This window comes from Danaus plexippus, chromosome 15 (genome assembly GCF_018135715.1).
Source record: "Danaus plexippus chromosome 15, MEX_DaPlex, whole genome shotgun sequence".
NCBI classification, from domain to species: domain Eukaryota; kingdom Metazoa; phylum Arthropoda; class Insecta; order Lepidoptera; family Nymphalidae; genus Danaus; species Danaus plexippus.
The window spans coordinates 8,784,357-8,797,416 of record NC_083547.1 but is presented as its reverse complement, the minus strand read 5'-3'; the positions used below and the strand labels follow the sequence as shown (position 1 = coordinate 8,797,416).

Sequence of the window (13,060 nt, the reverse complement as noted above, 5' to 3'; positions counted from 1 at the left end):
ACCATGAAATTGAGGCTTGAAGGGCCCGGGGGAGTACGCTCTTGTCCCAAGGACATCAGAGAAGCCGAATTTCGACTTATAATGACATTGAAAAGATAGTGTCATCGGAGAATGCTTCAAAAACTTAGAAGTCATGTGCAAAAATTAATTTCAGTAGTTAATATAATAAACACAGCACAATAAAATAAAAAATATATATAAATTCCAAATGGTCAATGTTGGTATTTTTTAATTTAATTATTTTGTGGTAGTATTTAACACAAATTGGTTCAATTAATTTAAAATGATACAAAAAATAAACATCGAGCACTTATGTAAAATTGTGATTTGATTCATATGATAGTGTCTTCAATAAGATTACAGTTTTTAGAAATGAAAATTACTATTCACATAAAAACATCACCGTATTTGAATAAAATAAGTGAGCATTGTAAAGTGTTTTGTTAAAGTTAGAAGTTTAGTCAAATGTAATTAAAGACCATAGTTTAATAAAAGTAAATATATAAATCATCACAGATACTGAATTCTTCTGTATCTTTTATTGAAGATAGGCTAAAACGCTTTCAATCAATCTCTCAAAGATATTCCTCTTCAAATCTTATTGCCCATTAATATTTCTTGGTTTTAAAAATAAATATTTCCTCTTCCTTTTTCCTTTTCCTAGTATTCATGAAAGATCACATAATTTGGTCGAAAAGCTAACTGGACCTTTTTGAATGCTTTCATGAGTTGACTTCCTATTTATATTTTCATTTATATATTCATTCAGATATAAATATTCCCTTACTCTGAAACATCAGCCGTCTTTTGTTTTTTTAAATTTCATTGCTGAATTACCCTATATATGTATATCTTAAAAAAAATTTTTCCTTGTTTCAAGTATGATAAATGATTTTAAAAATATATACAAATATAATTAATTTTATATAACCTGTAGTATAATAATTGTTATTATAATTATGAATCTTTTAAACTAGAGTTTTCATTCAGTATAGAAAACTTGCCAAAAGCTTTTAAATAAAAATTATTAACGTAGTCGTCATTAGAATTTATGCACGAATAAAAACATTTGAAGTTAAGTTGTTCCTGCATTTATAACGTTCTAAAGAGATGAAAGGTTGCTTACAGAAACCGCGCTTTTTATTACGTGTCGATTACTGCCGGTTCATTCTACTGTAAGCCGCAGACAAAGACTTCATTCAAAAAGAAAGTATTCGCAATGATAAAAAAATTAAAGGAGATAATTTATTTGTAAAAAAATTATTATAACTTCTTTTATTTCCTATCTGAACCAGTGTGAAGTTGGGTTCTAAGTAATAAATCTAATATATGTACATGAAACTGTCATTTGTAAAAGGAAAAAAATTGTAGACATTCGTGACATAAAGAGTTAAATCAAATTAGTAAGTTTTTAAAAATCACCTTCCTTATACTGGGGCCCAAACGCTTTATTTAACCACGAGGCGTGATTAGGCTCATTGATCCTGGCCAGGCTTCCTCTATATTAAGACGTTATAATTTTTGCTTAAAATTGAAAACAAATCATAGTATTTTATGATTAAGCATGATATGAGGACGAAAAAACTCTCTAGGTGATTTCTTAAACTAGAATGCACTATTCTGAAATTCGAAGTTTTAACTTATGTTAAATTAATAATAGTACTTTGCTGTAATGATGAAAACATAATTATAGAATTTGTATGGTATATAAAAAAATATCATTTAATATTTTAAGTAGAAAAGAAATAGAAGATTTTCAGGTGTTTATTTAGTTTATTTAGATGGTTGAACCTAGCAGTGGTCATACGACTACAGCTCGGATATGGGCTGTACTGGGCTCGCGACCGGGCAAGTACCATAATCTCGCCGAAAATCGAATTATAGTAGTCTTCAATGGCTGGGTTCTGTATGATGATTGAGAGAGCCGGTAGCTACTTCCTTTTCTCACCGTTTTGCTTCACCTCAAGAGCGGCAAAGCATCCGCAACACCACGTTGCAGATGTTCGTGCTCGATGGTATATATTTCTCATCAGGTAGGCCGTCTGCCAGTTTGCCCCCTTTGCTATGAAAAAAGTTTGCATACATAATAAATTAAAGGTTCTAAAAAGCTTTGAGTAGGTCTGCCAGATTTGTTGCTTACAACCAAATAGGTCACTTAAAGATACCATACAATTTCGAAAAGTCACAAATTCAATTAAAGTTATGAAGAGAACTACTAATAAAGAGGTTTTTAGGATTTTTACCGATAAGGTGTGGCTTACGAAGACGTTAAACCTTCAGTTCATAGAATTGGGTTTTTAACAAGAGCTAATTATTATACATATCGGAAGAATTACAGCCAAGTATACTGTGAAATTCGTGGTCTGCAATTAGTATGATATCTCAATGATTTCGGTGTCTAATATCGAAACTGTTTTGTTACTTGGTTTGCTTTTAATAATATTCCAGTCGAATTGCTGGATAAGGATAAAAAATAATAATTAAAAGATATTATATAAAAATACTATTCTCTTACAACTTCTACATTCGCGTTTCAGTACTGGCATCGAATAATTGCATTTACACTTTTAATTAGTGTTGGCGTAAGTGATCACTGACACGATAAATAAAGGAGGAAAAAGGAGAAAATTAACTGTTTTAAATTTATTACAGCAGACATGTTAACGATTTAAAAAAGTATTACCTAAAAGCAATCCATTAGAACATGAAGTATTATTCTTGGTTTGTTTGTATGGAAAGCTTACATGGAACAGTTGGGTACACTGTGAGACGGACCAAGTTTGAAACAACAATAAGTAAAACTTACAGAGAGATAAACACGTATAACGCAATTAGCGTTACAGTTTCGGCCAAGAATAAAGTGCGGGAAAGTTTGAGAACACATTTCATGAGCGCGATAGTAATTCAATTACAAACTTCCTGAAACTTTTCCGAAGGACGCTAGAAACAAATTTCATTGGTCTGTTATCTTTGCATAATTTTATTCGACTAACATTTGTATCACCATTTTTTTTATTTGGGTTGGATTGGGTGAAAAACTACATTGGTTCATGATTATTATGCCATATATTTTTCTTTATATGTTTACTAACAGTTGCCTATATATTTGTTTCTTCTTCTATATTCACCCCTTGTCCAAGTTTCTTGGGGTCGGGGCAATATGTCACCAACTGCTATACATATCTGTAACTTGTCATCTTCTAACTCATACCTCTATTTTTTAAATTGTATTAAATAAGTACTTTTTTCTACTTTCTTCTATGTTTACATTCAAAAACGTACCTACTCCTCATTTTCTTACAAAAATCCGTATTTTATCTTCTTATAATTTTCCTGTACCATGATCATCGCTGCTCTCATTGTCGATGTTATGTCATTGTGGTTGGTATTACTTTTAGACTGCCTCATATATCTTATATCATCATATATCTTATTCTGTCCATTGTGGATTTTGCTGGACATCCTGAGTTGATTCTCATGGTAATAGGCTATTAGATCTATGTCTCTTATCGAAAAAAGCTGTTCAATACTTGACTAACTTAACTATATTCAATTTAAATCGGAACAGAATGGAAGAATAACGGTTGTTATTCTTCTATTTTAGGCGCCGGACCTGGGATACCACCATAATTATATTACAGATATTTGGTTTTTATGTAAGTTAATTTAAGATCTACTTTCCCCAATCTCTACATCAATTTCTCCATTCTTTTCTATAACATATAGAGAGAAGACACTAACACGTATACATTTTATCACTTATTGGTTAAAAAACTTTATTTTTATTTGAGCCATATATCAATATTATATGAACGAATAGTAATCTACTTTCCGAGTCTTAACAGAGCATCGGAATTATGTAGGTAACCTTTAACTCTATAACTATAAAAATAGCTTGTATATATTTTAATACATACCTTACTATCCTTGTTATACAAAATTAGAACATTAAAAAGCTATGTCTTTCGTAACATAACGTAAAATTATGTCAATTTATAACTTAAATTAAGATATTGGAATTAGGTTGTATAGGTCATAAACATATTTTATTATCAAAATATTATTAGTCTACATTATTTCATTATGCAATTTATTCACAATCATTATATATTTTAATTTTATATATATAAGAATGAAAGTGCGTAATTTATAAAATAAGGTTATATTATTCATTGGCCGTAATGGCAGTTGACACCGAACCCGAACTACACTTCATGGTCCCACCAATGTAGTTTCGGGATTGGTTGGGATCGCGATTCGGGATAGGGATAAAAAGCCTACTCGTATGTCCTTCCCCAGGGTGCCATCTATCTCTATACCAATATGAAAAGGAAGCAGACAGACAGACAGACAGAGAGATTATTAATTCCTCCATAATGATTTAAATAACTTTGTATTATTATTCTTTCATTTAATTTGCATATGGCAAATACAATTTACGATAATACACAAAATGTTTCTTCAGTTGTATACAAAATGTATATAAAATGAGAATATTGTAGAATAGAACGAATGACTCATAAGCGAAAAATCCATTAAAAATAAATATTTTGTCAACCATTCATTTTTGTCGAGCCGCGAACGATAAGCCACGTGTGATAAAGTGAAACTGTTTTAAATAGTTAAGTGATTTGGTTACAACCTTAATTATTAAATGTTTTTAATGTATGTAGCAAAAACATTTGATAAATTTAAATAGAAATGAGTGAAATTAAGGACAAATTTGAACTAGATGATGTTCTGGATAAATTTGGTGTTATGAAGCGGTATCATTTAGAAAAGATGATATTAATTTTTGTAGCTTTCCTTGTTAACGAAATTCATTACACCAATTATATTTTCGCAGCTGAAGAAGTCAGTTATCGGTAAGAAATTTTTTCATTTATAGTCATGTCTAATACAAGTATCATGTTTTGAAAAAAAAATCCGCCTCAAACAATATATGCCATCTGAAATATCTGCCATCTTTATAAAAATTTTGAAGGGACTGAAAATGTTGAGGCTCGAAATTCGTATATTAGTAGTGTCAAGTGTTATGTGATATTTTAGCATTTCCAAAACCAGTCTACAGTGAAACATATAAGCTATAAACATACTCTTAATCACCGATTTTTATATATAAGATATCTGTCTATATGTTTGAAAAAAAAAGTGAATTGGTTTTATGTGGAAAAAAACTCCTTAATGTAGTTTTTTTAATGTTATTAAACCCAGTGTCACGTTCTACTAAAACAAGTCTATTAACACTACTCACTTAATAATAAAACAAGACGTTTATTACCAAAGAAATATTACGTACTTACACATGAAAAACATAACTTGTCTTTAGTCGTCAGGTAAATATCTTTATGCATGGGTATTATTTTATCACAAGTCATAATTTAATATTTTCTATGTTCGGTTGTGTTATTACGAATATAATAGGAAAAAATAAAATATTATTCTTTTGTATTTGTATAGTTTAAGTAACGAACAAGGATATTTTTTTGTATTAGAATGATTTTTAGTACATATACTAGTATTTCACTAGAACTTACTGTTGATCCTTTATAGCCATGAAATGGAATAACAATCATTTATTTATTTTTAAACTGAAAAGAAAATTACTTATGGTTATGTAATTAATAGTTTATTTTTGTATTAAACATAGAAAATAATATAAATTTTGCCGAGGTTTTTTTAAGAAAACTATTTAATTAAACAGGTACGAATATTTTTTTTACATGGATATACTTCTTTGCTGTATATTAAATTATCCAGCGTAAGAGGTTTTCAATTTGAAAGTAGCAAAAAAAATGTATGTAGGGAATGAATAAGATAACGAATCTTATCTGAAAATAGATGCCAGTATAAGTTTGTCTTAAGATATTGAATTTTAGAATAAGAGTTATTGACAAATTTTTGTTCAAATTTGTTAAGATTATGTTAATCTTGCACTTGTAAGTAAACTGAAGCATTTTATTATGGCAATGTGGAGACTCGCTGGGTCTGTGTGGATCTTTGTCACTTCGAGGCAGCTAATACTACTAATCAACTTCTTTCACTAGAAGCCTAGAGCCTTTCCCAGCTTCGAAAAATAAATCAAATATAGATTTGATCAGAGTTTGGATAAACTTTGTTTGAAACGATAAAGTGAGGTTTATAAATTTTGTCCCTTAATTTAGCATATTTATATGGAAATCATTTAATCTATGATGTGTACACAATAACTATGATACTAAACTAGTGGAACATTACAATATTCCACCCAATTCATATTACGATTCCTGACTTAAACAAACAAGTCAGTAAAGCGCTGTTCTATACTGAAATACATACATGGACTTCTCCAATATTGCACCAATTGGCTCGGTCTTGAATAATAACCTAATGAAATAAATACATAAAGAATAAGAGGTTGAATGAAATAATAAATGTTATATTCTCTGCTGACAATTAATTGATTTGAATAACCATGTCACTTTTCACTAGTGACCTAAATTAGCAAAAGATCAAAACTCAAACTGCAAGGACGCAGTGGAAACTGGTTACTTTAAAGGCGGACTTTCTGTTTAATAATACCGGTTCCCTAAGATTAGAGAAGAAATATTAGAGAAAACGCAGAAAATGTAACTGAGACCTGAAAGATTACCTGCTAGTGATTTGAAAATACATTTTGTGTACATAGAGACAATAATAAATAAAGATTCATACAAATTAAACTAATATTATTTATCAAAAGCAAAAATGCAATGATTAATTTTTGTAAATAGATAAATTAAATAGATTCTTTCCATAAAATAAACGCCAACCTCGACATCTAGTCTGGTCAGCTATTATTTATTATGTTTTAATTATGGTAATTCATTATCAATTAACCTTATTTAAAACCTCTTATGTAAAATGGAACAAATAGGGTTGTAAAAAGTATCGCAAAATTTCATACTCTTAATGGCGTGTTGTTTGGTAAAGCTCCAAAAAATCGAGTGATTTATTTTTGGTAAAGTAATTATTTTTGGAAAAAAAAAATTAATGTATTACAATAAATGTGCAATGTTTCTAGATGTAAGGATGGCCTCGAAGGTAAATCTCACTGCAGTTTTAATGAAAGTTATACGTGTCCTGAATGGGTGTATGACAACAACGACAGCTTTTTTGCATATGTAAGTAAAATCATTCCAAACATATACATATATATTAGATATGTATATTAGATATTTTCCGGATATTTAAATGTTCATCCAAAGATAAATACCTTTTATGAAATATTTGCTCTCGGGATGAAAAAAAAACTTAATATGACAACGTGCTCAAACAGATCTTAAATTTCTAATAAGGTCAATCATATAGTTTCAGTTGGCTTGTCAGGAATGGAAGAGAACATTGGTTGGAACAATACACAATGCTGGTTACATGTGCGGCCTATGGCTAGTTGGGCCCATGTCTGATCGGTAATCATTATTATCGTTACAGCTATAATTTATTAATAATTATATCTTTGAATTTACACTTATAAAATAAAAAAATAAAATAATTTAAGTTAGTTAGATGTATTGTATATTATGTCTAAAGAAGAAATAATCACAAAATCAGAAATATTATTTGTATTGTAAAATAATATTTATTTTTTATGAAGTATAGAAAAATAAAAATGACTACGATAAAGACGTATAAATTAATAAATCATAATAATATTATACGAGGTGTGTTCAAAGAGTAAGAAGACTGAAGACTGCATCTCTTATTATATCGATAAATTTTTAATAATTTCAATTTTATTTTCTAGATAATCTATACCTATATATACTTAGAGCGCGCTATTGTTTATTTGTTGATGATATGACCAAAAAAAATAACAAAAAAGTACCAAAAGTTGATATATTATTTAATACATCGGCCAACATATTTCAAGACATCGTCTTTAATGTGTTTTTTTTTAAGACTTTCATTGTAAAATTATGGCAGAGTATCGGAATCATAACCTTTTACGGTTGGGCAAGCCACCCGTAAAAGGTTGGCTCACCGGTTGATGTTACACACATATACAGTTGTGGCTCCATTTCTTCGATTAGCTAACGAATAACTTTGACCGGATGGTCGGACTTGACCAACAAATGAATAAATTTATTTATTACATTACTACTAGTATTATATTAATACCAAAGTTTCATTAGTCCTATTTATATTTAAGAACATATTTTGTAAGTCCTTTTCGGTTTAATATATAAAATTTTAACTTTACTTTACTGTTTTAAGTTATACGACATTCGGTACGATTAAGTAGTCTTTAAAATTTTCAATTTATTTAGGATAAAATCTAAGATATTAAATAGTATTGTCAAAATTGTTAGTAAAACAATTCGCATCTTACTAAGTATACGCAGTAGAAGGATTCTATTAACTTTTCTTGTTACCTGTTCAAGGAGTTTTCGATGTTATAGAATTGAAATATCTGACAAAAATATTTTTAGATTAGGAAGAAAAACTATAGCAATCGCTACATCGGTTTTGGGAGCATTATTTGGGACTTTGAGAAGTTTCTCATACTGGTACTGGTTTTATCTAGTTATGGAATTCTTAGAAGGAGCTCTTGGTGACTCTGTTTCACCATTTTATATTTTGGGTACAGATTTTATAGTTTGTTTGGTTTTTTGATATTTTATGTGCAATTTTATGGACTTTTCCTCAATCTTACAGCGTTGGAGTTGGTATCACCAAAAAAAAGGATTCCGTTTTACATGTACTGCAGTTTTGGTTACTGTATTGGAGGAATTGTTGTGGCCCTTATAGCATGGGTGACACCAAATTGGAGATGGTTTCTGAGAGCGATTTACTTACCATCGTTCCTTTTTATATTTTATTCGTTATTATTAGACGAAAGCCCTCGTTGGCTTTACACTAAAGGTCGTAGAGATAAAGCTGAAAAGATTCTAGAAAATGCTAGCAAGAAAAATAAAATAGAGCTAGACAAGCAGGTTCTTGATAAGCTTTCTTGTAAGGTTAGCCCTAATGTGACTTTTAGTGAATTACTTAAAAGTACGTTCAAATCGAAACTTCTAAGGTGCCGTCTCTTAGTGTGCCTGGTCTGGTGGATAACATCTGCTCTCGTTAACTACGGTCTCTTAATAAATTCCGTTTCATTACAAGGGAACAAATATATAATTTTTGGTGTAATGTATTTGATTGATATTCCTGGAATTTTAATCTTTTGTTACATTTGCAAAAACTTTAAAAGAAAACGTCCTTTGATGATATCATTTTTAGCAGGTGGAGTTTTTAGTATATTGCAACCGTTTGTACCAACGAGTAAGTATTTGTTTTGGTTATAACTTTATTATGAATCATTTAACCTTTAAATATACATATAGTAGTATTAAAATTATATTATGAATTAAATTAAAATTTTCTCCTACCGGCATTGAACTCACAAATATTTTCGGTAGTCGTTTTAGTACTATTGTTTACATGTGTATTTTTATAATTTAAATTCTTTGTAAACAAATATGGCTGGTAACAAACGAGTTATATATGAATTTAATGTTCATAAGGTTTTTCCGATTTGTAGATTTTCCTTGGGTCTCTTTAATATTTTATATGACGGCCAAGATGATGTCCATGCTTTACTTCAACCTCACATATCTTTACACATTAGAGCTGTTTCCAACATATACTCGGAACTCTATGCACGCGTTGTGCTCCTCCTTCGGCCGCCTTGGGTCAGCGCTAGCGCCGCAAACTCCGTTACTTGTAAATATAAAATCATGCTATAACTCATAATTATATAGCAATATTTCTGAATAATTCACTTCTAAAAAATATCTGCTCTAATATTAAGAATATTTCTTATAAATTTACAATTTGTTTAAAATAAAAAAAACTATTTCCGTGTCACTTATTTAAATTTGGTTTGACTTGCCTGTGTAGTGTGTATTTGTTGGTAATGTAAGAAAAAAAAATTAAAAAAATTGGGCTTGTATAGGAATAAGAAAATAGGATTTAAGAAATATAATGATGTATTTCAGGCAATGTATTGGAAAGGTCTCCCATCACTTATATTTGGTCTCGCGGCAGTGATCGCTGCTCTGGTCACGTGTTTCGTACCCGACGTATCCAATGAATCGCTTCCGGATACAGTCGAGCAGGCTGAAGGAATGGGAACAACTAAGAAGACTTATATATAAGGATGATAGGATTGGAATGCATATGTAGTTTAAGCATTAGAGTAATTAACTATAATACTATATATCTCTGATTGTACTAATAAGTAATATTAATATCGATGTAAGTACCTTTCAATTTAATTTACAACATAAAATCAGTTTAAAGTACTTTAGCTCTCTTGACGTTTTTTATGCATCTGAAATTAATAGAGAATGTGCCTATATATCGATGTGATAGAGAGGCAATATATATGATACGACTGTTTTATAACAATGAACGACAAATATGAGAAATAAAAAAGGACAATTAACAAGCGAAGATATTTTGAAAACGAATAAATATAAGTTTTACGTTCATATAAATATATATTATTATTATATATCCTCATCAACATGATTGGGATAGAATTGCAGTTTTATTTCTTTGTCTATATTCAATTAAAAGTAGTTTGAAAAAAGTGTATTTTTTAGAAATTTACCTGTCGAATAGTCTATAGATTTTAGAGTCTAAAATTCCACTGCTTGCACCTGGTTACAGTTCGAGATATTATACGTTGTACTTTTTTTCATCGAATTTTTATAGTAGTTCTTACAGAAAAAATTATCAAAATATGCTAATGATCGAAATATTTACAATTCAGTTTCTATTAAATCTAGAAGAGAGCTACAAGTTTACCTCAGAATGATAATGAATATTTGAAGAATATATGGATCTTTGTAAAATATATTATTTAAAATATTGTAGAAAAAAAAATTGTCTCTAATTTTCATAAAAGTTAATCTCAATTCCAGTAATCATTTTGATTCCGGTATGCATATTAAATAAATTACTAGAATAAATATATGTTATCAAAATCATATTATACTTCTGCATGATTCAGTAACGAGCGAATATCATGAAATATTTGAGTTGAAGGCAGAAATGTCTTGCAACATTTTTCCTCGGAGCGCATACTGCATACAGCCGAGTGCCGCAAAACGTGACAATAATTACAAACACTCCCGATGTAATATACTACAGGAAAGTCGTTACTTTTGATACAGAATTACACGTAAATGTATCAAAATATATATTTTATGTTAAAGGATATTACATCCTTATATTTAAGAAACGTTTAATGCTATTTACTGGAATGGAGGTGTTTCTGCTTTCTAATATAATTGCATACATTGAATTTAATAACTTCAAAGTGATAAGAAAGTAGGAATTTTCAATAGCCTATAAAAACTTTTGTTTGAAATAAAATTAAATTTTACCTAAAAATAAAGCACTTTATAGAACTGTCTTTATGCTTAATGATTTATGAATAAAGAAATGTGCTGTGTCTTTTTATTTCCAAAAGAAAGATGACATTTAAGACTATGATTACAATTTTTCTCTCGTAATGGCATAATACAATCTTACACCAAAATAAAAAAAAAATTACACAAATAGAAACTATTCTATCGACCTTTTATATTTTGATCTACTTTTAAAATAGCTTTAAAATTCCAAACAAGTTATATGAAAGAAAAATATTGGAAGAAGAATATTATAAACAATTAAATTTTTTTATTGTTTATAATATTCATTCATATTTTAAACGTTTCTGTTACATATCTTGCTGGTACTAAACTAGTTGGAGGTTACGTATTGTTTTAAGAAAGTCTACCGAGTTGTTGACTATATCTGACAGCTGTCAAGTAGAGCCAAACAAATAGTATGAGCTCAATCATATTGAAAAACAATTAAATAAGATTTTTTTTTGTATTGACCGAACCCTTGATATCTGTAAGTCGATTTCCGGAGAGGATTTTAATGTCTATGATATTTCGGATCAAACGGAGAGTCGTTATAAATGAGGCGAGAAGATAATCATAAGATTTAAATAATCCGTGTCTCCATCAGCGGCAGTGCGACGTCACGAATATCCAATGTGCTGGCTATTACAACTTGTTTGAGAATGTCAACAACATTTTAATATTGGAATTTAAAGTAGAATTTTAGATTATTTACACAAATATTAGATTATATATAAATTTTTTTTTTTTTTTAATAAAATCAAATAAAAAAGATAAATTTAAATATCATGGAGAGATTTAAAATATTTAATTGGTATTTTTTAAAGTTTATCGTTTTATTAATTGTTTTTATTAATTTTTTTTTATTGAATTGGTTTTTTCATGTTGTTTATTTAAAATTTTAAAAGCAAATTAAAAAAAGTTGTCAATTAAAAATTAGTTGTAGTTAATAATGTCAATCAAGTTAACCCTTTTAACTATTTTCCAAATTAAGATTGAAAAATTATTTATCATATTACTTCAATACAAACTGGCTATTGCTTGGTTACTATTTTACCTGATAGTAGGCGGATTTGAGCTGGTGGTAGCAACCGCACCATGGGGGTAAAAACAAATTCACGTTTACGTTATATGTAATTTGTATTTAGTACTTAATAAGGAATACCTTCAATAAAGTTTGTTCAAAATACTCGGGCAAAGTATATCCGCACCGGATGGCCTGTCCGGAAACTGCCGCTACATCTGCCCAGTGACGTCATCACCGGAAACCCTCGCTTCGTCTTCGACATTTCCAAAAAGCCTTCAGTTACCAAACGAATAATGGTACAATCTTTATTACTTTTACCGTTTATTCACAATTACTGAAAATAATAGCCTAGCTTTTATATAAAATTATAAGTTACTTATATTAAAGTAATAAGTAATAAAATTTTTAATTGCAATTATAGTTATCGCTCGTTTTTGCAGTTTAGCAGCGACCTTAGTTACGACTATTTTTTTATTTTTGAAGTATTTAAATTTATAATATAAAATTACAAAGGGCTAATAATTTTTTCAAAGGGCTAATAATCTTTGACGAATTTTTAAATGCGTTATAGGTCATTGAATAGCTACTATAATAGAGTAATAAATTTTATTTT

General features: G+C 29.1%; 1 protein-coding gene across 1 annotated transcript; it reads left to right on the top strand.

The window, feature by feature from the left end:
* Nucleotides 1–4,556: 4,556 nt before the first annotated feature.
* LOC116766607 (organic cation transporter protein-like) lies at nucleotides 4,557–10,796 on the top strand. Its single transcript, XM_032656522.2, has 7 exons — nucleotides 4,557–4,865; nucleotides 7,043–7,142; nucleotides 7,330–7,430; nucleotides 8,451–8,602; nucleotides 8,677–9,285; nucleotides 9,545–9,726; nucleotides 10,002–10,796. Exons 1-7 carry the CDS (start codon nucleotides 4,702–4,704, stop codon nucleotides 10,158–10,160), a joined length of 1,467 nt encoding a protein of 488 aa, XP_032512413.2. The 5' UTR covers nucleotides 4,557–4,701; the 3' UTR covers nucleotides 10,161–10,796.
* The last annotated feature ends 2,264 nt before the right edge of the window (nucleotides 10,797–13,060 follow it).